General features: G+C 45.0%; 1 protein-coding gene across 2 annotated transcripts; it reads left to right on the top strand.

The window, feature by feature from the left end:
- The first annotated feature begins 3,240 nt into the window (after positions 1–3,240).
- LOC142751015 (histone H3-like centromeric protein A) lies at positions 3,241–17,715 on the top strand. 2 transcript variants are annotated; one of them, XM_075859991.1, is made up of 5 exons: positions 3,241–3,346; positions 14,318–14,416; positions 16,508–16,644; positions 16,713–16,790; positions 17,091–17,715. In XM_075859991.1, exons 2-5 carry the CDS (start codon positions 14,332–14,334, stop codon positions 17,223–17,225), a joined length of 435 nt encoding a protein of 144 aa, XP_075716106.1. In that variant the 5' UTR covers positions 3,241–3,346; positions 14,318–14,331; the 3' UTR covers positions 17,226–17,715. The 2 variants fall into 2 exon arrangements, with proteins under 2 accessions (XP_075716106.1, XP_075716105.1); XM_075859990.1 differs by having other exon boundaries at positions 3,248–3,346; positions 14,315–14,416.
- Positions 17,716–27,931: the final 10,216 nt, after the last annotated feature.

Genomic DNA, 27,931 nt, shown 5'->3' with positions numbered 1-27,931 from the left:
TTATTTTAGTTCAAAAGTGTTTTTATTGTGCTAAAGTCGTAAAACATAAAAAACCTCTACATATGTGGTATCACCGTAATCGTACCGACCCATAGAATAAAGGTAACATGTTACTTACGCCGCACAGTGAACGGCGTCCATTTAAAAACGCATAGAACAATGGTGGAATTTGAGTTTTTTTTTATAATGTCACCAAAAAAAGTTAATAAAAGTTAATAAAAAAATTATATGTACCCTAAAATGGTGCTATTAAAAAGTACAACTAATTCCGCAAAAAACAAGTCCTCATACAGCTATGTAGACGAAAAAATAAAAACGTTATAGCTCTTTGAATGCGACTATAGAAAAACAAATAAAATAGCTTGGTCATTAGGGCCTAAAATGGCCTGGTCACTAAGGGGTTAACGTCAGTTAGCACACTATAAATACATTTACAGTAGCTCCCCCTAGTGGCGACTGCCGGTAGCTTTCCACTGAAGTGTAGTAACCAGGACATGAGTCTAAGGGTATGTGCACACACACTAATTACGTCCGTAATTGACGGACGTATTTCGGCCGCAAGTCCCGGACCGAACACTGTGCAGGGAGCTGGGCTCCTAGCATCATACTTATGTACGATGCTAGGAGTCCCTGCCTCGCTGCAGGACAACTGTCCCGTACTGTAATCATGTTTTCAGTACGGGACAGTAGTTCCACGGAGAGGCAGGGACTCCTAGCATCGTACATAAGTATGATGCTAGGAGCCCAGCTCCCTGCACTGTGTTCGGTCCGGGACTTGCGGCCGAAATACGACCGTCAATTACGGACGTAATTAGTGTGTGTGCACATACCCTAAGGGTATGTTCACACGGCCTATTTACGGACGTAATTCGGGCGTTTTTGCCCCGAATTACGTCTGAAAATAGCGCCTCAATAGCGCTGACAAACATCTGCCCATTGAAAGCAATGGGCAGACGTTTGTCTGTTCACACGAGGCGTATATTTACGCGCCGCTGTCAAATGACGGCGCGTAAATAGACGCCCGCGTAGAAGAAGTGACCTGTCACTTCTTTGGCCGTATTTGGAGCCGCTATTCATTGACTCCAATGAATAGCAGCGCTAATTACGGCCGTAATTGACGCGGCGTTCAAGCGCCTGCACATGCCGGTACGGCTGAATTTACGGGGATGTTTTCAGGCTGAAACATCCCCGTAATTTCAGCCGTTACGGACCCCCGCCGTGTGAACATACCCTAAGGCTATGTTCACACAGAGTTTTTTGCAGGAGAAATATCTGCCCCAGAATTCCGTTTGGAAATTTGAGACAGATTTTCTTTTCCCTGCACGCCGATTTTCGCAGCGTTTTTCGCCCGCGGCCATTGAGCGCCGCGGGCATAAAACACCGCGAAATAAGCTTTCTCTGCCTCCCATTGAAGTCAATGGGAGGTCGGAAGCGTAAACGGCCGAAGATAGGGCATGTCGCTTCTTTTTCCCGCGAGGCAGTTTTACTGCTCGCGGGAAAAAGACGCCGACGCCTCCCATTGAAATCAATGGGAGGCAATTTAGGGGCGTTTTTGATGAGTTTTGCGGCGCGGTTTCCGTGTCAAAAAACTCGTAAAAAAACTCTGTGTGAACTTAGCCTAAAATGTTCTTTACACAGGACGATTATCGGGCAGACAAGTGTTCATATAACGCTCGTTGCTGATAATTGCGCTGTGTAAAAAGGGCAGCGATCCGCAGATGAACGAGCAAACACCCAATCATCTGCTGGTCGTATCGTTTTAAAAAAGTGAAATATTATTGTTGTCAGCAGCGCATCTTCCTGTGTAAACAGATAAACGCGCTGCCGACATGATAATAACGTATGGGGACGAGCGATCGGAGTAACGACCGCTCGCCCTCATCCATAGCTCCGTGTCATCCATAGCTCCGTGTGACCGGAGCAAACGAGCGGATATGTCATAAATGTCAGGTAGATTGGGGTCCCACCTCTGGGACCCGCATTCACTACTATGGGAGTTACGGAAACAGATCAGACAAAGCCGGAGGTGGGACCCTCATCTATCTGACATCCTGTGGATACGTCATAAATGTGTCTGATGGGAAGACCCCTTTAATGAGTATATCAGTAATAGTATAACTAGCAAGTACCAGCCGCTACCCCTCCCCCTCATTGCAACACCAAGTAAGGCCCCATGTACACGACCGTATTTTCATCTATCCCGAAATACTGTCCATATTGCATCGGTATATACGGATCCGTAAAAAAAAAGAGGGAGGATGCAAATGATGTCATCAGCATGTTGCATAGCAACGCTTCCGTAAATACGGTCAGCGTACGGATGCGTATCCATAGCCGGCCGTATTTACGGAAGCGCCCATAGACTTCTATAAGAGAGTCCCTGCTGTAATTACTGATGAAAAATACGGTCGCGTGCGTGGGGCATAAGAAACTGCAGCTGCATCCCCCTCCTCCCTGTTTACAGTGTTTCACTAGATGGAACTTGCACGATCAACGATGTATCCAGTGAGTCGGTGCTCATTTACACGAGCCGACGCACGCTGTACGGTGATGAGCGATGGTTAATACGATGGTCCGTGCTCGTACAGTTTACGTATTGTCGGCAGCACATCCCCTGTTTGTACGCAGTGGACAACGACGATTTTTTTGGGACGCATAAAAGATGTGATCAGCTGACCAATCAGTGCAGTTTATCGTCTGATCGTCGCTGCCTGATCGAAAACAAGCGCTCGTATGATTATCGGCATTGGTAAAGGGGTCTTAATGTCAATAAAAGTTTTTTTTTTAATATCACAACGTTTCTAAGCATTTTCTATAGAACTTGATAGAAACCCATCGAGCCTAAAATAGACCCATCCTGGAACCCAGGGGTATAAACAGGCTTTTCTTTATAGCCCGAGGTCTTGATGACGTCATTGAGACCGCGCGGTGATCGTGTATTATAATTATTATAGATTGTGGGAGATGAAACATCAGGATATAGTTTTGTTGGCTTTAGCGATGGTTTGAACATTTTGTGTACTTCTTCTATTAGCCACAAGGGGGCGATACATAACCTGGAAGAACGCAGTGCGGGAGCGTTTTGGTTTTTATTGGCTTTTATATTGTGGGGCTATTATATAATCTATACCAGTGGTTCCCAACCAGGGTGCCGAGAGCTGTTCAGGGGTGCCGCGGCTCATCCACGGCAAAAAAAAAAATTACATATTTGTATTTTTTATTTTTTCTACAAGCTCCGCCCCCGACGTTGTAGCAGACGTGACGCGCGGACGTCTGTTACAAGCACCGCCCACCGCTTCCCACTAGAAGCCTGACGGAGGGAGAGGAGCCATTAACACTGGGCAGGGTAAGTGGTTTTTTTCTTTACTTTCTTAGCAGTTGTGTGAGAAATGGAGCCGGGGGAATGTGGGTAGTTGTAGTTCTCTCCTCTTATACCTCCTCCCTGTAATGTCCTCTGATATCCCATAATAACGTCCTGGACATGCTGGGAGTTGTAGTAATCTCCTCTTAGACCTCCTCCCTGTAATATCCTCTGATATCCCATAATAACAGCCTGGACATGCTGGGAGTTGTAGTTCTCTCCTCTTATACCTCCTCACTGTAATGTCCTCTGATATCCCATAATAACGTCCTGGACATGCTGGGAGTTGTAGTTCTCTCCTCTTAGACCTCCTCCCTGTAATGTCCTCTGATATCCCATAATAACCTCCTGGACATGCTGGGAGTTGTAGTTCTCTCCTCTTATACCTCCTCACTGTAATGTCCTCTGATATCCCATAACAGCCTGGACATGCTGGGAGTTGTAGTCCCCTCTTATACCTCCTCCCTGTAATGTCCTCTGATATCCCATAACAACATCCTGGACATGCTGGGAGTTGTAGTCTTCTCCTCTTGTACCTCCTCCCTGTAATGTCCTCTGATATCCCATAATAACAGCCTGGACATGCTGGGAGTTGTAGTTCTCTCCTCTTATACCTCCTCATTGTAATGTCCCCTGATATCCCATAATAACAGCCTGGACATGCTGGGAGTTGTAGTCCTCTCCTCTTATACCTCCTCCTCCTCCTGTAAACTTTCTCTGATATCCCATAATAACATGCTGGGAGTTGTTGTTCTTATACCTCCTTATTTATTCCTTCCCCAGGGTTAAGCACACTGTCTGTGTGGGTCACTTTACTGGAGGGGCAGATGGTCATTTTATCGGGGGGACGGAGGCTGATGGTGGCTTTACTGGAGGGGGGCTGATGGTCATTTTACTGGGGGACGGAGGCTGATGGTCTCATTACTGAGGGGTCATTATACTGTGAGTGGGGGGCTGACGGTCATTACTGTGAGTGGGGGGCTGATGGTCATTACTGGGAGTGGGGGGGCTGATGGTCATTACTGTGAGTGGGGGGGCTGATGGTCATTACTGTGAGTGGGGGGGCTGATGGTCATTACTGTGAGTGGGGGGGCTGACGGTCATTACTGTGAGTGGGGGGCTGACGGTATTAACTGTAAGTGGGGGGGCTGACGGTCATTACTGTGAGTGGGGGGGCTGACGGTCATTACTGTGAGTGGGGGGGCTGACGGTCATTACTGTGAGTGCGGGGGCTGATGGTCATTACTGTGAGTGGGGGGGCTGACGGTCATTACTGTGAGTGGGGGGCTGACGGTCATTACTGGGAGTGGGGGGCTGACGGTCATTACTGGGAGTGGGGGGCTGACGGTCATTACTGGGAGTGGGGGGCTGACGGTCATTACTGGGAGTGGGGGGCTGACGGTCATTACTGGGAGTGGGGGGCTGACGGTCATTACTGGGAGTGGGGGGGCTGACGGTCATTACTGGGAGTGGGGGGCTGACGGTCATTACTGGGAGTGGGGGGGCTGACGGTCATTATTGTGAGTGGGGGGGCTGACGGTCATTACTGGGAGTGGGGGGCTGATGGTCATTACTGGGAGTGGGGGGGCTGACGGTCATTACTGGGAGTGGGGGGGCTGACGGTCATTACTGGGAGTGGGGGGGCTGACTGTCATTACTGGGAGTGGGGGGCTGACGGTCATTACTGGGAGTGGGGGGGCTGACGGTCATTATTGTGAGTGGGGGGGCTGACGGTCATTACTGGGAGTGGGGGGCTGACGGTCATTATTGTGAGTGGGGGGGCTGACGGTCATTACTGGGAGTGGGGGGCTGACGGTCATTACTGGGAGTGGGGGGGCTGACGGTCATTATTGTGAGTGGGGGGGCTGACGGTCATTACTGGGAGTGGGGGGCTGATGGTCTTCAAGTGGTTTCCGCCTCTGACCTCTGGTGCTTTTTTGTCTGCGGTTTTTGCATTCGCTTCAACGGCTTAAAAAAAATGTGGGCAAAAAAAAAAAAAAAGTCAAACAATGCTGTCAATTCAAAATCTGCCTTAAAATTCGTAAATGAATTTGGAGGCAGACTTTTAGTTTCTGCCTTACAAAAACACGTTGTGTGAACATAACCTAAGAGTGTAGTGCTTGTTTTTCGACATTTTTTGTCGTTTTGTAAACAATTTTTGGTAGGGGTGCCCTGAGAATTATTTTTTTTCCCTGGGGTGCCTCGAGCCTGAAAAGGTTGGGAAACTCTGATGTATACAGTCGTCCTGGTGTATCTGGCAGTTTTCTAGAGTTCAGTGTATAATCATTGATAGATACGGTGACGCTGACATCACGCCGGGCAGCACGTGCGTCCTCATGAATTATACAGGATACAGACAATATTATTAAAGAGGAGCCGTCACTTCTCCTGACGTGTCTGTAAGGCTCTGTTCACACGCAGTGAGCAAAAACGTCTGAAAATACGGAGCTGTTTTATGGCGAAAACAGCTCCTGATTTTCAGATGTTTTTTTAACAACTCACGTTTTTCGCTGCGTTTTTTACAGCCGTTTTTGGAGCTGTTTTCACGAGTCTATGAGAAAACTGCTCCAAAAACGTCCCAAAAAGTGTCCTGCACTTCTTTTGACGAGCCGTCATTTTACGCACTGTATTTTGACAGCGACACGTAAAATTAAGGCTCGTGCGAACAGAACATCGTAATTCCCATTGAAAGCAATGGGCAGATGTTTGTAGGCGTATTAGGGGCGTTTTTTCAGCCGTAATTCGAGTCGTAAAACGCCAGAATTAGGTCTGAAACCACTGCGTGTGAACATACCCTTATAGTAAATACCTGTATTCCCCATGAAATAACTATTCTGGAGCGTATTTTCTCAGATCTCTGGCTTGTGCCGTTCCTCTGTTGTTCCTCCTAGAAATTTATGTATTAATAGATAACTTGGTGTTGCCATTCTCCTCATCAAAGGACGTGTCACTACAGTCTCTCTGTCAGCACTGATTGGACCTTGTCAGTTTGTGTAGGGACTAGGGATGCATGGTGCATCGAAACTTCGATACTGTTTCGATACTGTGCATCCCTAAACGGTTCGATACCGCTATTTCCTGTATTTCGATACTGAGCTGCGCAGCCGCACAGCTCAGTATAGTAACACATGAATGTATGGGAGCGCGGCTGCGGCTGTGTAATTCAGCCACAGCCCCGCTCCTGAGTCATGACATGTGCGCGGGGTCAGGATGATGCGATGCGGCCAGCGTTGCACTAATGAGCAGCGACACTGAAGACAGAACATGGCGGGCGCTCTACAAAACACCCCCATGTTCTGTCCTCAGTGCCTGAACTGCCGCTCATTAGTGCAGCGCCGGCCGCACCTCCTCATGCTGACCGCGCGCGCACTTCCTGTCAGGAGCGGGGCAATGGCTGTATTACACAGCCGCAGCCCCGCTCTATAACGGTAGAGATCAGAGAAACCGCTCATCTCCGCCGCTATTCCCCTGAATGCTGCGATCACAGCTGACTGCAGCATTCAGGAGAAAATGAGAAGGGGGATGCCCCTGGATCACGTCACAGGGAATTCCTGTGACGCGATCGAGGGCCATACCATATATTGGCAGACAGCTCAGGGTCTATTGACGGACCCCAGGGCTGTCTTACCATATTTCCTGTTGTTAGGATATACCCAAGTATGTCCTAACAACTGCCTGTGTGCTATCCGTCCACAGGTTAATGTACTGGCACATATCTGATATGTCAGTACATTAAAGTTTAAAAATAAAGTAAAAACAAAGTATTGTTAAAATTAAAAAAAAATACACATTCACCTTTTTTACAATAAACATTAAAATAAGTCTCAATACATAAAATATTCACACATTCAGTAATGGCGCGCACAACAATTTTTTTGCATCATTTCTGATGTGTACGCTGTAAAAAAAGGAAATAAACACGGCTTTCAGTCACTTATTAATGTGAGGCACGAGGTGCGATGAATTTAACCTCCATGTTCCTCACATTAATAGTAATTAACCCCATCATGTACCTCGCACATTAACCCATTATGACTGAGAAACATGATGGGATTAATTACTATTAATGTGAGGAGCGTTCAAAATTCATCACATGTCGCGCCTCACATCAGAAAATGGAAGAATTTTTTTTTTATTACTGTTGGCAAAAGTATCGAAATTGGTATCGAATCGCAATACTAAATGAAGTATCGGTATCGAAGTCCAAATTCTGGTATCGTGACATCCCTAGTAGGGACACACCCCCAACTGGTAACACACAGCTGTCAATTCTTACATTTCCAGGAGGAATAACAGAGAAACGGCACAAAGCAGAGAGTCCTAAGAAAAGTTGCGCTCTCGACTGAATGTTTCTTCTCCTCGTCTATCGTGTGTGTTGATTTTATACATTTTCGCTTCTGCGTGTCTAGAGATCATATGGATTATTAGATGTTTTATTTCTGTATATTTGTACTGCATTGTTGCAGCTCATCGTCCTCCAGCTGCGGCCTTTCATTTCCATGACGACTGCTCCACTTTTCCTTTGCTCCAGTTTTAAATTTCCCATCTTTGTCTGGATTACGGATTCTATGTAAGGTTATGTGCACACGACCTATTTTCAGGCGTTTTACGCCTCGAATCACGCCTGAAAAGACGGCTCCATTACGTCTGCAAACATCTGCCCATTGCTTGCGGGATCTGCTGCGGGTAGCTCTACTGTTGCCGCATTATTAACCCCTTCCCTCTTTAGCCACTTTTGACCTTCCTGACAGAGCCTCATTTTTCAAATCTGACATGTCACTTTATGTGGTAATAACTCCGGAATGCTTTCACCTATCCAAGCGATTCTGAGGCTTTATTCAGACGAACGTGAAAAAGGTCCGTGCAACGCGCGTGATTTGCACACGCGTTGCACGGACCTATATGTGTAAATGGGGCCGTGCAGACATGTCCGTGGTTTTTCCTCAGCGTGAGTCCGCTGAAAAAAAGTCACGACATGTCCGTTCTTTGGCCGTTTTGCACGCATCACACACCCATTGAAGTCAATGGGTGCGTGAAAACCACGCATGCCGCACGGAAGCACTTCCGTGCGAACTGCGTGATTCGAGCAAGAGCTGTCAAAAGGATGAATGTAAGGAGAAAAGCACCACGTGCTTTTCTATTTACAAACATCCAAACGGAGTGTCTTTGAGAAGAGCGAACCCTGACAACCGAACAGAACTTCACCGGGTTCGGCCGAACTCGTGTTGGCCGAACCCGGCAAAAAAAATTCCGGTACGCGACGTCTGGATATAGTCACTGTCCAGGGTGCAGAAAGAGTTAAACTGTTTCAGCACCCTGGACAGTGACTTCCGATCCCAATATACATGAAAGAGTAAAAAAAAAAAAAAGTTCTGACTTACCGATAATTCCCGGCTTCTTCCTCCAGTCTGACCTCCCGGGATGACAATTCAGTCCAAGTGACAGCTGCAGCCAATCACAGGCCAAGCAAAGGCTGCAGCAGTCACATGGACTGCGGTGTCATCCAGGGAGGTGGGGCTAGATGTCAAGAGAGGCGCGTCACCAAGGACGCGTCACCAAGTCAACGGCCGGGAAGTTCTCGGTAAGTACGAACCTCTTTTTTTTTTTTTTTTAACAGGTTGCTAGATATGGTGATCGGAATTCACTGTCGAGGGTGCTGAAAGAGTTACTGCCGATCAGTTACCTCTTTCAGCACCCTAGACAGTGACTGACGTCGGCTAGAATCATCTCTATGATGGCGGCTGCGCGAAAATCACGCAGCCGCGCATCATACACGGATGACACACGGAGCTGGCAAGTGATTTTGGTCATGTCACATTTATAAAGCCCCTGAGGGGACAAAACAGTGGAAACCCCCCACAAGTGACCCCATTTCGGAAACTACACCCATAGAGGAAATTATCTAGGGGTATAGTGAGCGTTTTGACCCCACAGGTTTTTTTGCATAAATTATTGGAAGTAGGCTGTGAAAATGATAATCTAAATTTTTTCAAAGAAAATGTAGGTTTAGCTAATTTTTTCTCATTTCCACAAGGACTGAAGGAGAAAAAGCACCGTAAAATTTGTAAATCAATTTCTCCCGAGTAAAACAATACCCCACATGTGGTAATAAACGGATATTTGGACACACGGCAGAGATGGAGTGCCATTTGGCTTTTGGAGTACACATTTAGCAGGAATGGTTTGCGGAGGCCATGTCACATTTACGAAGCCCCTGAGGGGACAAAACAGTGGAAACCCCCCACAAGTGACCCCATTTTGGAGACTACACCCATTGAGGAAATTATCTAGGGGTATAGTGAGCGATTTGACTCCACAGTTTTTTTGCAGAAATTATTGGAAGTAGGCTGTGAAAATGATAATCTAAATTTTTTCAAAGAAAATGTAGGTTTAGCTAATTTTTTCTCATTTCCACAAGGACTGAAGGAGAAAAAGCACCGTAAAATTTGTAAAGCAATTTCTTCCGAGTAAAACAATACCCCACATGTGGTAATAAACGGCTGTTTGGACACACGGCAGGGCTTAGAAGGGAAAGAGCACTATTTGGCTTTTTGAGATCACATTTAGCAGGAATGGTTTGCGGAGGCCAGGTCACATTTGCAAAGCCCCTGAGAGGACAAAACAATGAAAACGCCCAAAAAGGGACTCCATTTAGGAAACTACACCTCTTGAGGAATTCATCTAGGGGTGTAGTGAGCATTTTGACCCCACAGATGTTTCATAGAATTTATTAGAATTAGGCAGTGAAAATAAAAACAGTCCTTTTTCTTCAATAAGACGTAGCTTTAGCGCAAATTTTTTCATTTTCTTAACAAATAAAGGAAAAAAAGAACCCAACATTTGTAAAGCAATTTCTCCCGAGTACGGCAATACCCCATATGTGGTCATAAACTGCTGTTTGGGCAAACGGCAGGGCTCAGAAGGGAAGGACCGCCATTTGGAGTGCAGATGTTGCTGGATTGGTTTCTGGGCGCCTGTGGGCCCAAAACAGTGGAAACCCCACAGAAGTGACCCCATTTTGGAAACTACACCCCTCAATGCATTTACCAAGGGGTGTAGTAAGCATTTTAACCCTACAGGTGTTTTGTAGAAATTAGTGTTCACTCGATGTTGCAGAGTGAAAATGGGATTTTTTTCCATAGATATGCCAATATGTGGTGCCCGGCTTGTGCCACCATAACAAGACAGCTCTCTAATTATTATGCGGTGTTTCCCGGTTTTAGAAACACCCTACATGTGGCCCTAATCTTTTGCCTGAATATAAAAGAGTATCCGGCACACCAATTTTGAAAAAAGGTATTTTTTTATTATTTTGTCTTTAATGCCAGTGGCAGAGTGTGACGTTTCGGTCTAGGTGACCTTCATCAGGCACTGAGCCGTGCTGGGCAACTGAATAGACGAGCGCTGGTGGTGCTGATAGCGGCTGGCCGCTGTATCATGGCGCCATGATACAGCGGCCAGCCGCTATCAGCACCACCAGCGCTCGTCTATTCAGTTGCCCAGCATGGCTCAGTGCCTGATGAAGGTCACCTAGACCGAAACGTCGCCGTCTGCCACTGGCATTAAAAACAAAATAATAAAATAATAATAAAAAAAATACCTTTTTTCAAAATTGGTGTGCCGGGTACTCTTTTATATTTATGTTTGGGTTGGGCCCCTATCCGTGCAAAACCTCACCCTTCCACGTATCTGGTGCTATCTGAACCTATACACAAATCTTTTGCCTGGGCATATGACAGGGCTCAGGAGTGAAGAGTACCATGCGGAGTGGAGGCCTAATTTGGCGATTTACAAAGTGTTGGTTCACAACTGCCGAGGCTCCGATGTGAAATAATAAAAAGAAACCCCTGAGAAGTGACTCCATTATGGAAACTGCACCCCTCAAGGCATTTATTAAGGGGTGTAGTGAGCATTTTCACCCCACAGGTCTTTTCCATAAATGAATGCGCTGCGGATGGTGCAAATGAAAAAATTTTATTTTTCCCTAGATATGCCATTCAGTGGCAAATATGTCATGCCCAGCTTATGACACTGGAGACACACACCCCAAAAATTGTTAAAAGGGTTCTCCCGGGTATGACTATGCCATATATGTTGAAGGAAACTGCTGTTTGGGCACGCTGTAGGGTTCAGAGCCGAGGGAGCACCATTTGGCTTTTGGAGAGCGGATTTTGCTTGGTACTATATTTGTTTGAGTATTGCTGGTGTTTCCATTTATAATGTGGGGGTACATGTAAGCGGGGCGGAGTATATAAGGGGCATAGTCAGGTGGTATAAAAAAAACAAAAAAAAAACATAGATGTGTGTTACGCTGTGAAGCAATCCTTTCCGCACAGGCCAGTGTCGCACTGATAAATGGTGTCATTTCTTATCCCCCTTTTGATCCACACTCCGCACCTTTTGTAGTTAGGGTATGTTCACACGGCGGGGGTCCGTAACGGCTGAAATTACGGGGATGTTTCAGCCTGAAAACATCCCCGTAATTTCAGCCGTACCGGCATGTGCAGGCGCTTGAACGCCGCGTCAATTACGGCCGTAATTAGCGCTGCTATTCATTGGAGTCAATGAATAGCGGCTCCAATTACGGCCAAAGAAGTGACAGGTCACTTCTTCTACGCGGGCGTCTATTTACGCGCCGTCATTTGACAGCGGCGCGTAAATATACGCCTCGTGTGAACAGACAAACGTCTGCCCATTGCTTTCAATGGGCAGATGTTTGTCAGCGCTATTGAGGCACTATTTTCAGACGTAATTCGGGGCAAAAACGCCCGAATTACGTCCGTAAATAGGCCGTGTGAACATACCCTTAGGGGAATTTTGCTGGGAAAGTGTTGTCCTGGTATAATACGGGCACCGTCGCTTCCAGCGGATATGTTTGGGCTCTCCCCTTCCTGGTTCCCTAATTTTAGGTCCTTGATAAATCGCCTCTTGAAACAGAAGAAATGTTCGCCTCGGGCACAACTGCATATTTTTTTATTTCCTGACTTATTGGAGCCATAACTAATTTTATTTTTCATAGACGTAGCGGTATGAGGGCTGGTTTGTTGCGGGACGAGCTGTAGTTATTATTGGTACCATTTTGGGGTACATGTGACTTTTTGATCACCTTCTATCCTATTTTTTGGGATGCCAGGTAAACAAAAAAACGCAATTCTGGCACAGCTTTTTTCGTTTTTTTTTTATACAGCGTTCACCATGCGTTATAAACGACATGTTAACTTTATTCTGCGGGTCAGTACGATTCCGGCGATACCTAATTTATAGCACTTTTTTATGTTTTACAACTTTTTGCACAATAAAATTACTTTTGTAAAAAGAAAGTATTTTTTTGGTCGCCAAGTTGTGAGAACCATAACTTTTACATTTTAATGTCGACGGAGGTGTATGAGGGCTTGTTTTTTGCGGGACGAGCTATAGTTTTTATAGGTACCATTTTTGGATACGTGCGACTTTTTGATCACTTTTTATTCTAATATTTGTAGGGCAAAGTGACCAAAAAACAGAAACTCTGGTAAAGTTTTTTTACGGTTTTTTTTTACGCTGTTCACCGCGTGCAATACATAATATAATATTTTGATACCTCAGGTCGTTACGGTCGTGGCGATACCAAATACGTATGGTTCATTATTATTTTTCAATAATAAAGGACTTGATAAGAGTAAAAGGGTGATTGTGTTTTATTTGATTACTTGAAACTTTTATTGTTTTCAAACTTTTATTTTTTGCACTTTTTTTTTACACTTTTTTACACTTATTTTTATACTTTTTTTACACTTTTCTTCAAGTCCCACTAGGGGACTTGAAGGTCCAACGGTCAGATTTTTTTTTTTTTTCTAAAACATTGCACTACCTATGTAGTGCAATGTATTAGATCTGTCAGTCATTCACCGACAGCAAGCCGATTAGGCTTCGCCTCCCGGCGGGGCCTAAATCGGCTTCCGTAATGGCAGAGCAGGAGACCATTGTGTCTCCTGTTGCCATAACAGCAGTCGCCAGTCCTGATTGCCTGACAGGGCTGGCGATCTGCTAGTAACCGCTACGATGCAGCAATCGCTTTCGATTGCTGCATCGAAGGGGTTAATGGCAGGGATCGGAGCTAGCTCCGGTTCCTGCCGTTACAGGTGGATGTCAGCTGTACAGTACAGCTGACTTCCACCGCTGATGACGCCGGATCAGCTCCTGACCCGGCGCCATCTTGCCGGCAGCTACGGAAGCCGATCAGGCTCCGCCGCCGGGCGGATCTTGACCGGCTTCGGTGCTAGGCAGACCGGGAGGCCAGTATTAGGCCTCCGGTTGCCATTGCAGCCACCGGAACCCCGGCAATTTCATTGTTGGGGCTCCGATGAGCTGCAAACACCTTAAGTGCAGCGATCGCGTTTGAGCGCTGCACTTAAGGGGTTAATGGCGGGGATCGAAGCTAATTTCGGTCCCCGCCGTTACAGTGGGATGTCAGCTGTAAGATACAGCTGAGATCCGATGATGATGGCACCGACTCAGCTTCTGAGCCGGTGCCAAACATTTGCTGTAAATGTACGGCATTTTGCGGGAAGTCAATGCTTTCCATGACGTACATTTACGGCAAATGTCGGGAAGTGGTTAAATAGATCATTGATGCCGCTGTTCTGGTAATTGATGCCACGAGGATCTATTGTATTCATTGATGCAGCGTGCGTTAATTACTGACATCCGGCAATCTCATATCTTCACCGTCAATGTCATCACTTTCTTGTCACTTGCATTGGTGGCATCAGTCAGTATATACGTATATAAGTCTAGCGCTCTGTGGCGACTTGGATGCAGTAAAATCGACCTTCCCGACACCTGAATGTTTTGGTATTGGGGGGGGGGGGAGTTGTGGGGAATGATAAAACCGCTCCGTTTATCCTACGTCACCTGTGATTCTGCTGAATTGTCACCGTCTCTTATCCGCTTAACTGATTGTATGTCTCTCAGCAGCGTTTTACATCATCATGAAACCACCCCAGAAAAGCTCGTCCCGCAGGAAGTCGGCGCAGTCGCAGAAGAAACCTGCAGCTCCTCCTCAATCTCCGCCAAGTAAGAGAAAGTTGCACCTTGATCATCTTATCACTCTCATTATATATTTTATTTTAAAAATGAATTTCAGTTAACCTCGGGTCGTGTAATACTAGATTGTAATCCGTTTCTCAGCTTTATACCTTAGAGGGTTCGTTTCTATGCAGGTAAAAATCTGTTACATACACAAATTTCTGTAGCACAAGGCCGCCACTAGGGGGAGCAAACTGAGGACTGATTTATATAGGCACAACAGGAGCTGTATGCATGTTCACAATCGTCTCCCCCTAGTGGTGGTTGCAGGAAGCACGTTACTATATGGCTCTGGGAAGGGAATCTGAGAACACAGCTCACACCCATGAAGATATATTATGAAATGAGGGATCTAAGAATTTCCAACCTGCAGTCCGACCGCTCTATTCATTCCCTATGGGATCGACGGAAATAGTCAAGTACAATGCTCGCTGTCTCCCTCAGTCCCATAGAGTAGTGATCCCCAACCACCGGGCAGTGGTTCATTTGATACCGGGCCGGGGTATCTGATATCAGCCCCAATGGAGTCAGGGAATTTCTGGCGAAATATCCCACCAAACTGTGGTGCAGTTTTTCGCCCCCGGAATGTCCGCTGCGAAAAACTGAGCAGGCCTCCTGGGATGACGCTTCATCACAGGAGACCACTGCAGCCTGTGATTGGCTGCAGCGGTGGTCACATGGGATGAAACGTCATCCAGGCCGGCCTCCTGGGATGATGTTTCATCCCATGTGACTGCCGCTGGTCCCAATTCCATCTGCATCCTTATGACGCAGATACAGTTGAATTGAATGCTGGAGCCAGATTGACTGCTCCTTGCCCAATTATGCACTCTGCCGTGAGCGGCTCCACGCAGGCAGGCGCGATGTTGTGACGTCAATTTCTGAGCCTTTTTTCTACTCCGTTTATGCAGCGTGTGGATGAGACTTGTTTTATCTCAACCACTTTGCTGCTACTGTATTATGCTGCCGATTTTCCACAGCATAATACAGGTATTATAATACAGGTATAAGCTGTATTTACGCAATGTGTGAACTGACTCTAACCCCCCCGCCGGTCCCCACAAAACTGTTCTTGCATCAAACCGGTCCTCGGTGCAAAATAGGTTGGGGACCACTGCCATAGAGAATGACTTGAGTGACCACCACTCTGGGACCCGCACTCTTGTTAACAACCCGCAGCGATCCGGCATTTATCACCTATCTTGTGTATAGATGAAAAATTATTTTCGTGGTACAACCCCTTTAATCCGGTATCAATGGGACTTGATGGACCCCAAATTATCAGTCATAGAAAAGTATCTAAAATTTGAACATCCACATTTATATCCTTTTTAGGTCCAACATTCTGTGCTGATTAATTTCTTAATGTAGTTTTACAGCAGTTGGAGCACAGTTTTCTGAAACAGAGCTCTAAATCTCCTGCGTAGACAGTTACATGGTATAATTTTGTCTCCCTGCAGCCACCACTAGAGGGAGCTCACTGCATACTGTTTTGTTACCAAGTTCAATGTACAACCATATACAATGAGCTCCCTCTAGTGGTGGCTGCAGGTAGCATGTTCTGTTTTAAATCTGTTTACCTGATGTTCCTTGGGGGACATTAAGGTAATAGGCCATGTTCACACAGGGCAGATACGCGGCGTAAAAGTACACAGCGTATTGGCCCTGGGCACCGGAGGTAATTCTGGCTGAAAAAGTGCAGTTTTTCGGCTGGAATGTCCATAGAAGGTAGAGAAAAAAAAACAAAAAAACACATACTTACCCGTAGCCATGGTGACGTGTCCCTCTGATGTTCTGCAGCAGTCATATGGGATGAGACATCATCCCTGGAGGCCGGGTTGAACACAGGAGCAGAGAGATCTGGGTAAGTTTGGCGGGTTTTTTTCCGCTGCGTCTGGATGAGATTTGTTTGAATCTCCTCCACTCCTCTGCTTCTGTATTACGCTGTGGAGTTTCCGCAGTGAAATCCGTTGCAGAAAATCCGCCGTGTTTATGCTACGTGTGAACCCGGCCAGACAGTGAATTTCCATGTAGCGGGAGATTCATTTTCAGCTATGATTATGGATTTCTTTCTTACAGGTAGAGGGCAAACAAGTCACAGACCGAGCACGCAACGAAGAAGACGCTACCGCCCAGGAGCCCGTGCGCTGATGGAAATAAGAAAGTACCAAAAATCAACCAATCTGCTCATTCAGAAAGCCCCGTTTTTCCGCCTGGTGAGTGGATGTGTCCTCTGCGGCTGCTCCTCTTTATTGTCGGTGATATTCCCCTTTTATTCTTGCAGGTGAGAGAGATCTGCCTGAAGTATTCCCGCGGTGTGTTTTACTACTGGCAAAGCACCGCACTTATGGCGCTACAAGAGGTCAGTATCTCATACAATGCACTGTCCATGTAACGCATGGGTCAACCAGAGGGGGAGCTGCTCTTTGCAGTGGTTCACTACTCAGCCCCCGCCCCCTCTAACACATCCATATGCCCTAGCGGGACATTTGCATAGGGGTTGTGAAGCATTGTGGGAGTTCCAGAGGCCAGACCCCCCCCCACCATCACTCTAGCTATCAGCTCATAAAAGTGAAATCTGCTCAGTCCTTCGAGCTGTGTAGTAAATTATACCGGGAGTGCTGTCACTTTAAGAGGGACTAATGCTCTTCTGTATCCACAGTCAGCTGAGGCCTTCCTCGTGCGTCTCTTTGAAGATTCTTACCTCTGCAGTCACCAGGCCAACAGGGTCACTCTCTTTGTGAAGGACATGCAGCTCGCACGGAGAATCCGAGGCATCCCGTATGGACTGGGATAACGCTGCCGTTTTATCTCTCAAGATTTGATGAAGAATGATCACGTGTAAATAGTTTTATATTAATGGAGAAAATCTATTGGGAAATACAAGTTTTACCATTGCATAAAAGATCCAGTTTGGAAGAGTAAACCGGCTTTAGCGCCCCCTCCTGACACTGGTTACAGTGGATGTTTTTTTGTTTGATTTATCTGTTCATGGGAAAGTTGTTACAACCAATATGGCTGCCACTGCAGTTTGCAGGGTGGTAGTGCAGTCGTTTTTCATTCCAGCTATGTAATGGTTTGTAGGGGTCCAGGATGTAGCACCGAAAATGACCACAAGGCGGCACTGCTGGACAAAACCGCTAACAAAGACGCTGGACACAACCGCTAATGAAACCTCTGATCTGGCCGATCTTCTAATTGTTCTGCTGAGTTTATGATCCGTTTCCTGTTTTTATTCTGTAAAGATTTGTTAATTTTTTCAAATTAAAAAAAAATGTATTTTATAACTTTGATCTTCATCATTTTAGACTAATCTTCATAAGGACTTGGATATGATCAATGACTCCAGCTTCGCTGTAGTTCAATACTCTTGCTCTGTCCCACCCTCATTCTTTACACTGCAGCTATGCTTGTTCAGAGTGGGTGTGTGGGTTGGGTCCAGAATTATTTGGGCAGTGGCACAATCTTCATGATTTGGGTTTTGCTGCCACCACATTGGATTTGAAATGAAACAACTGAGATGCAATTGAAGTTTAAACTTTCAGGTTTATTTCAAGGGGTTAAACAAAAATCTCCTGTGAAAAGTTTAGGAATTGCCACCTTTTTTCTACACCACCTCCTCATTTCAGGTGATCAAAAGTGATTGGACAAATTAACATTAGCATAAATGTTTTTTTTAATACTTTGTAGAGAATCCTTTGCAGGCAATGACGGCCTGAAGTCTGGAACCCATGGACATCACCACACGCTGGGTTTCCTCCTTTATGATGTTTGCCCGGCCTTTACTGCCGCGTCTTCAGTTGTTGCTTGTTTGTGGGTCTTTCTGCAGCTCGATCGAGTTGAGATCTGGTGACTCGGTCATTGCAGAATATTCCACTTTTTTGCCTTATATACTCCTGGGTTGCTTTTGCAGAATGTTTTGGGTCATCGTCCATCTGTCCTGTGAAGCGACGTCCAATCACCTGCTGCATGTGGTTGAATCTGAGCAGAAAGTAAATCCCTGAACACTTCAGAATTCATCCGGCCGCTTCTGTCTTCAGTCACATCATCCACAAACACCAGTGCCAGGCAGCCATGCATGCCCATGCCACCACACTGCCCCCGCCATGCCACCACACTGCCCCCACCATGCCATGTGTAATATAATATGCATTGTGTGTACACACACACACACACACACACACACACACACACACACACACACACACACACACACACACTACCGTTCAAAAGTTTAGGGTCACTTAGAAATTTTCTTATTTTTGAAAGAAAAGCACAGTTTTTTTCAATGAAGATAATATTAAATTAATCAGAAATACACTCTATACATTGTTAATGTGCTAAATGACTATTCTAGCTGCAAATGTCTGGTTTTTAACCCCTTCCCGCTCTTTGACGTACTATTAGGTCATGGAAGCTGTATCGTTCGCGCTCCATGCCGTAATAGTACGTCTCGGGAGTAACGGCCGTTTCGGCCGTCCTCCCGACACATACAGGAGCTGTGACAGCTGCTGTCTTGTTCAGCAGCTGTCACAGCTCCTACAGCGGGGACCGATCGCTGTGTCCCCGCTGATTAACCCCTTAAAAACCCCGTTCTATAGAGATCGCGGCTTTTTAGGGGTTAAGCGGCCATCGCCGGCCTGCTACACGATAGCGGCCGGCGATGGTGACTATGGCAACCGGACACCAAACAATGGCGTCCGGCTATGCCATAGACGGAAGCCTAGTGGGTCCTGACAACGTCAGGACCCACTATGCTTGCTGTCAGTGAGTAGCTGACAGTTCTAATACACTGCACTACGCATGTAGTGCAGTGTATTAGAATAGCGATCAGGGCCTCCTGCCCTCATGTCCCCTAGTGGGACAAAGTAATACAGTAAAAAAAAAGTAAAAAAAAGATGTGTAAAAATAAGAAAATAAAAGTTTTAAAAGTAATAAAAGTAAAAATCCCCCTTTTTCCCTTATCAGTCCTTTATTATTAATAAAAATATATAAACAAACAAATAAACTATACATAATTGGTATTGCCGCGTTCGTAACAGCCTGAACTACAAAATTATTTCATTATTTATCCCGCACAGTCAACGCCGTAAAATAATAATAAACCGTACCACAATCACAATTCTTTGGTCACTTCACCTCCTAAAAAATGGAATAAAAAGAGATCAAAAAGTCGCATGTACCTAAAAATGGTGCTGATCGAAATTACAGTTCGTTACGCAAAAAATAAGTCCTCGCACGGCTTTATTGATGGAAAAATAAAAACGTTATGGCTCTTAGAATAAGGTAACACAAAAAGTGAATGATTGTTTACAAAACTTATTTTATTGTGCAAACGCCATAAGACATAAAAAAAAACTGTAAACATCTGGTATCGCCGTAATCGTATCGCCCCGCAGAATAAAGTGAATATTTTATTTATAGCGCACGGTGAACGCTGTAAAAAAAAACGAAAAAAAAAACAATAGTAGAATTGCTGTTTTTTAGTCACCACGCCACCTAAAAATAGAATAAAAACTGATCAAAAAGCCGCATGCACCCCAAGAAAACTACAATGGATTCCTCAAGGGGTCTAGTTTCCAAATTGGGGTCACTTTTGGGGAGTTCCCAATGTTTTGGCACCACAAGACCTCTTCAAACCGGACATGGTGCCTAATAAAAAAGAGGCTTCAAAATCCACTAGCTGCTTCTTTGCTTCGGAGGCCGATGCTTCAGTCCATTATCACACTAGGGCCACATGTGGGATATTTCTCAAAACTGCAGAATCTGGGCAATACGTATTAATTTGCGTCCCACTGATAAATCCTTTTGCGTTATAAAAAAAATGGTATAAAGAGGATTTTCTGACAAAAAAAAAATGTAAATTTCACCTCTACTTTGCTCTAAATTTTTGTGAAACACCTAAAGGGTTCATAAACTTTCTACATGCTGTTGTGAATACTTTGAGGGGTCTAGTTTCTAAAATGGGGTATTTGATAGGGGTTTCTAATATATGGGCCCCTCAAAGCAACTTCAGAACTGAACTGGAACCTAAAAAAATAAATAAATTAGGCAATACTTCGCTTCTTACATTATACTGATAATGAGCCGTGCCCACCCCGAGATGACCCCAGTTTTGACCGTTTGTATAAACGGAGACCCCTATTAGACTGTTCCAGTGCCCGGTTTTCCCCAAGCATACACCCCCGAGAAGTGTATTTCTATTGATGAGTCCCCGGTACATTTTAAAGGGAGGGTTCAATTCCGCGAGTACCTGCCGGGTAAGAGGGCAAGGTATGGCGTGAAGATGTATAAGCTGTGGTTGAGTGCATCAGGGTATACCTACAGGTTTAGGATATATGAAGGAAAGGCCACCCCAAACCAGACTGCATCCTGGACTACAATAGGTACATGGGAGGGATGGACTTGTAAGATCAAGCCCTGAAGCCCTACAGCGCCATGTTATGTGGTATAAGAAGCTGGCCGGGCACATCATACAGATGGCATTGTACAATGCGTACGTGCTACGTCGATGTGCAGGCCAGACGGGAACTTTCCTGGAATTTCAAGAGGTGATTATCAAGAACCTAATCTTTAGGGACCAAGAAGGGGGGCACCCAGTACTTCTGGAAGCGAGCCCACACGCATCGTACCAGGGCAACACTTTCCAGGAGAAGTTCCCCAAACTGGCAAGAAGGGAACAAGTCAAAAGAGGTGCAAAGTCTGCTATAAGAGGGCGATAATGGATGACACAATATATCAATGTGACACGTGTCCAGAATAACCAGAGCTCTGTATGAAAGTGTTTTAAAATTTATCATACATCCCTTGGTTTATAATTTACCCCAATTTTACTTACCCTGATGCACTCCACACAGCTTATCCCCCCTCGTCTTTCCCCTCTGGGCCCTGCTGTGTGTCCAGGCAGCTGATAACAGCCACATGTAGGGTATTGCCATACCCGGGAGAACCCACATTACAGTTTATGGGGTGTAGGTCTCCGGTCAAAATGCTCACTACACCTCTAGATGAATGCCTTAAAGCAATGGTGTCGCCCCAAAAACATGCTTTTTTTTTAAAATTTAAACATTTAGTGTGTGGGTGATTAAACATTGTTCAAATTTTTTTTATTTTTTTCGCGAGTCAGGAAATATTATAAATTTTTTCAAATTTTTCAAAATTTATAATACTACCCATTTTTGGTCACTAGATGGAGCTAGTTGGAGCTAGTTCCCAAAATTGCAGCATTGCAACATTGGGTTAAAAGCTCTCGCTCTAGTGAGCTCTCAGCATCCCCCCCTCCTTTATCCTGGCTAGTGCCGGGATAAACGTGGGGTTTGAAAGGTTTAACCTCCTACACTGTGTGTCGCCATTTTTTGAGGTAACCCACAGTGTAGTAGGTTTACATACAGTAGTAAACACACACAAACACTAACATACATTGAAATCGCTTACCTGCTCCTGCCGCCGCGGCTCCCTCCGGCCCGTCCGCTCCCTTTGCTGCCGCTGTTCCATGTGCACAAGTCCGGAAGCCGCGACCGGAAGTAGTAATATTACAGTCCGGCCGCGACTTCCGGTCCACAGGAAAATGGCGCCGGACGGCGCCAATTTCGAATAGGACTGTGTGGGAGCGGCGCATGCGCAGTTCCCACACAGACGCCGTACACGGACGTGAATGGGACGGGAGCCGTTCACAGTCCCTATGGGACTGTGGCTGCCGTACTCCAAGTCTGTGTGTGTCGTTAATCGACACACACAGAAATGGAACAAAAAATGGCAGCCCCCATAGGGAAGAAAAAGTGTAAAAATAAGAAAAAGTAAAACACAAACACACAAATGAATAAAAACGTTTTTATTAAAGCACTAACATCTTTAACATATAAAAAAAATTATTTGCCATGACACTGTTCCTTTAAGGGTGTAGTTTTTAAAACGGGGTCACTTCTTGCGGGTTTCAACTGTACTGGTACCTCAGGGGCTTCTGCATACATGACTTCGCACTAGAAAATCCCCAGTAGGCCAAATGGTGGTCCTTTCCTTCTGAGCCCTCCCATGGGCCCAAACGGCAGTTTATCACAACAAATGGGGTATTGCGGCATTCAGAACAAATTGTGCAACAGAATGGGGTATTTTGTTTCTTGTGAAAATAAGAAATTTTGAGCTAAAATGACATATTATTGGAAAAAATATATATTTTTTTAATTCCCAGCCCAATTCAAATAAGTTCTGTGAAGAAACTATGGGGTCTAAAAGGTCACATTACCCATAAATGAATTCCTTGAGGGGTGTAGTTTCCAAAATGGGGTCATTTGTGGTGGGTTTCTATTGCTTTGATACCTCTGGGGCTCTGCAAATGCGACATGGCACCCGAAAACCAATCCAGCAAAATCTGTACTCCAAAGAACACACAGCGCTCCTTTCCTTCTGAGCCCTCCCATGGGCCCAAACGGCAGTTTATTGCCACAAATGGGGTATTGATGCACTCATGAGAAATTGGGCAACAAAATTGAGTATTTTGTTCCCTGTGAAAATAAGAAATTTTGGTAAAAAATTACATCTTATTGGAAAAAATGTCATTTTTTTAATGTCACAGCCCAATTGAAATAGGTGCTGTGAAAAAACTGTGTGGTCAAAATGCTAACAACAACCATAAATGAATTCCTTGAGGGGTGTAGTTTCCAAAATGGGGTCACTTTTGGTGGGTTTCCATTGCTTTGATACCTCTGAGGCTCTGCAAATGCGACATGGCACCCGAAAACCAATCCAACAAAATCTGGACTCCAACAAACATATAGCGCTCCTTTCCTTCTGAGCCCTCCCATGGGCCCAAACAGCAGTTTATCACCACAAATGGGGTATTGCCACACTAAGGACAAATTGGGCAACAAAATGGGGTATTTTGTTCCCTGTGAAAATAAGAAATTTTGATCACAAATGACATTTTATTGGAAAAAATTAAATTTTTTTCATTTCAGAGCCCAATTCAAATACGTGCTGTGAAAAAACTGTGCGGTCAAAATGGTAACAACAACCCTAAATGAATTCCTTGAGGGGTGTAGTTTCCAAAATGGGGTCACTATTGGGGGATTCCTACTGTTTTGACACCTCAACACCTCTTCAAACCTGGCATGCTGCCGAAAATATATTCTAATAAAAAAAGAGGACTCAAAATGCACTAGGTGCTTCTTTGCTTCTAGGGCTTGTGTTTTATTCCACGAGCGCAGTAGAGCCACACGTGGGACATTTCTAAAAACTGCAGAATCTGGACAATACATATTTAGTAGTGTTTCTCTGGTAAAACCTTCTGTGTTACAGAAAAAAAAATGAATAAAATTGAAATTCAGCAAGAAAAATGAAATTTGCAAATTTCACCTCCACTTTGCTTTAATTCCTGTGAAATGCCTGAAGGGTTAAAAAACTTTCTAACTGCTGTTTTGAATACTTTGAGGGGTCTAGTTTTTAAAATGGGGTGTTTTATGGGGGTTTCTAATACATAGGCCCCACAAAGCCACTTCAGAACTCAAGAGGTACCTTAAAAAAAAGGCTTTTGAAATTTTCTTAAAAATATGAGAAATTGCTGTTTATGTTCTAAGCCTTGTAACGTCCAAGAAAAATAAAAGAATGTTCAAAAAACGATGCCAATCTAAAGTAGACATATGGGAAATGTGAACTAGTAACTATTTTGGGTGGTATAACCGTCTGTTTTACAAGCAGATGCATTTAAATTCTGAAAAATGCAATTTTTTCAAAATTTTCTCTAAATTTTGCAATTTTTCACCAATAAACACTGAATATATCGACCAAATTTTACCACGAACATGAAGCTCAATGTGTCACGAGAAAACAATCTCAGAATCGCTTGGGTAGGTTTAAGCATTCCGACGTTATTACCACATAAAGTGAAATATGTCAGATTTGAAAAATGGGCTCTGAGCCTTAAGGCCAAAACTAGGCTGCGTCCTTAAGGGGTTAATGCAATATCTGCATAGGTGTATAGAGGCCCATTTCCAGCAACCATCACTCCAGTGTTCTAATGGTACATTGTGTTTGTTAACTGTGTTAGAAGGCTAATGGATGATTAGAAAATACTTTTAAAACCCTTGTGCAATTATGTTAGCACCGCTGTAAACAGTTTTGCTGTTTAGAGGAGCTATAAAACTGAACTTCTTTTGAGCTAGTTGAGAATCTGGAGCATTACATTTGTGGGTTCGATTAAACTCTCAAAATGGCTAGAAAAAGAGATCTTTCATGTGAAACTCGACAGTCTATTCTTGTTCTTAGAAATGAAGGCTATTCCATGCGAGAAATTGCCAAGAAACTGAAGATTTCCTACAACGGTGTGTACTACTCCCTTCAGAGGACAGCACAAACAGGCTCTAACCAGAGTAGAAAGAGAAGTCGGAGGCTCCGCTGCACAACTGAGCAACAAGACAAGTACATTAGAGTCTCTAGTTTGAGAAATAGACGCCTCACAGGTCCTCAACTGGCAGCTTCATTAAATAGTACCCGCAAAAACGCCAGTATCAACGTCTACAGTGAAGAGGTGACTCCGGGATGCTGGCCTTCAGGGCAGAGTGGCAAAGAAAAAGCCATATCTGAGACTGGCTAATAAAAGGAAAAGATTAATATGGGCAAAAGCACACAGACATTGGACAGAGGAAGATTGGAAAAAAGTGTTATGGACAGACGAATCGAAGTTTGAGGTGTTTGGATCACACAGAAGAACATTTGTGAGACGCAGAACAACTGAAAAGATGCTGGAAGAGTGCCTGACGCCATCTGTCAAGCATGGTGGAGGTAATGTGATTGTCTGGGGTCTGATGGTCAAACCCGACATGGAGGTGAGAGCGTAATAACTTCATATAGGTAGCCATATATTCCTCAAGACGAAGTACAGTGAAAGTGAAGCCCCTCATGGAGCCCCTCTAAGTAGTTTATAGGGGAAATATATTGTAATCTTGTCCCTAATATATATCCCGAACTGAAATCACCGCCAGCATCGTCCGCAGGATCCAGGCCGTGAATGGAGGGAAGTGAAAACTGCTGTGATGGCCGGTCACACTTTATGGCAGCCCCTATGCTCTCTCCATTCACAGAATACAGGGGGCCATAAATGTGGGCATCAATGTGAAATGTAATATCCCTGCAGCTGCGGAGCCCTAAAAAGCCGCCCTCTTCTATCAAGATGTTATCGTTCTTTTCTGTCATTTCTTAGTGACAACTAATATGGCCATCAGGAACTGCCGCCCAGCTTTCCCAGGCTCCTGAATGGCAACATTACCTCATTATCCATCATGTCACTGTATAACGGGGAGATTTGACCGTACACCACAGATTATACAACAATAGTGTCTGCTGGTGGTCATCTGCGGCACTTTCATACCTGCCAAATAATGAGTTCAATTCATTTTTAGTAGATCATTATTGCGCAAAGGAAGGGGTTTGCCTGAAATATTTTTTTTTCTTATTCAAAATTTTTATTGAGTTTCAGTACACAAAATTACAAAACATAGTGGAGGGAAGGCCTCCACACAGTAAAAAAAAAAACAACAAACAATGTCAAGGACCAAAGCAAAAACAAAAATCAAAAATGTGCATCACATCTCAATATAAAGGACATTGTTCAGTATACAACAGTAGCATGAATAAGCCTAGAAGCAAAACATCAGGAGGTACAATGAGGCCACTTATTTCAAGCGGAGAAGGAGAGGCACATTACCCTAGACAGGGGAAGAGAAAGAATAGAAAAAGGCCCCAAGAGATTGAGGAATAGGAGGGAGGGGAGAGGACATGGGGATCCTGTACTCCAGTTCCGGGGTGTTATGTGTGAAAACAGCAGCGAGCAAGAACCTCAGTACACTTCACAGGGGCATAGGCCGACTCAAGTTACAAACGTGAGGTAGGAAGAGGAAGAAAGGAACACTATCCAAGGAGACCACGTAGACGTGTATTTTACCACAGCTGCTGGGGAGTGAGCCACCAGGTGTTCCATTCGCTGTATCAAGGCAACCTCCCGAAACCACTCATCTAATGTTGGGGGTATTGCCGTTTTCTACCTGCGCGGGATCACTGACTTTGCCTCCTGAAGGAGATGTCTAGTTAGGGAACTTTTATAAACGTGTATTGGCATCGGGAACATAAATAAAAGAGCTGCTTCCGGAGAATTGGGAACAGAGACTCCAGTAACCTCCAATATTAATTTAAGTACTGCATCCCAAAAACAAGGGGCAACTCCACCAAACATGAGACATGGAACCTCCCACAGCACCACAACGCCAACAATTGTCAGGCACAGACGGATACCATTTATGAAGAGCAGCCGGGACCCGGTACCATCTAGAGACAATTTTGTAACTAGTTTCCTGGGCCCTAATGGCTATAGAGGCTTTTTGAGAAAGGGAGAAACACCGCTTCCATTGTGCATCAGTAAATGTAGTATGTAATTCTCTCTCCCAGGCCCCGCAGAAGGAGGGGAGTTGTTGGGAACGCTGTGAAAGGAGTAATTTATATAATGTGGAGATGGCATGGGTAGGGGGCTGGGTGGAAACACATAGGCGCTCAAAGTCAGTCAACAACCGGTGAAGATGTGCGCATCGATTAACCGCTCCATAAAAATGCTTTAACTGGGCGTATTCATACATATGGTGAGTAGAGGGCACATCATCGGGGCAGATGGAGGTTAGAGGGAGAAGAGAGGAAGCGGAGAGGACCTGGGCAAAATACATGGTGTCGGTGGATGACCTACCTAGGAAGGAGCGACCAGCCTTACCAGCAGGAAAGGCTGGATTATCCGTAATAGGAGTTAAAGGACCCAGGGGGTCTATAAGCGTACTTCCATGCCCTAAGGACTGCAACGCCAAGAGGGTATGGTAAACAACAAAGGAGGCTTGGGTCGGTCTATTCCCGGACAGGGTCCACGGCAGGGTTGATAGGGTACTGGGACATAGTTGTTGAGCCAAACGGAGCCACAGTTTTGGTTCGCGATTATGAAAAAAATCTAAAACACACGCGTGAGTTGATGCCAGATAATAGAGCCGACAATCCAGCAGACCAACCCCACCTGTACCCCTGGAACGAGTCAGAAGAGCTCGGCTCAAACGCGGACGAACAGTCGGCCAAATGAAGGAGCCAAAGCACTGCTGAAGCCGCAACCAATAAAAAGATGGGATAAAAATTAGGATCGTCTGCAAGAGATAAAGTAATCGGGGAAGGAGAGACATTTTAATAATATTAATACGGCCAAACCAGGAAAATTCAGTCTTATGCCAGGAATTAAGATCAGTACGAAACTTGGCCAGCAGGGGGATGAAATTATTTGTAAACAGTTGTGTGAGGTCACTACTTATACGGGCACCCAAATACGTAATACCTCTGGAGGGCCAAGGGGAAATTACTTTGGAGAAGCGACACTAACAGGACCGGGAGAGAAACATTCAGCGCTTCAGATTTAGAGAAGTTGATCTTGAAATTAGACCATGTTCCAAAACGGGACAACTCGGACATCAATGAAGGGAGAGAGACATG

Source organism: Rhinoderma darwinii, chromosome 3 (assembly GCF_050947455.1).
Source record: "Rhinoderma darwinii isolate aRhiDar2 chromosome 3, aRhiDar2.hap1, whole genome shotgun sequence".
NCBI lineage: Eukaryota > Metazoa > Chordata > Amphibia > Anura > Rhinodermatidae > Rhinoderma > Rhinoderma darwinii.
Note: the sequence above shows the minus strand (reverse complement) of the source record. Positions and strands in the feature narration are given on the sequence as shown.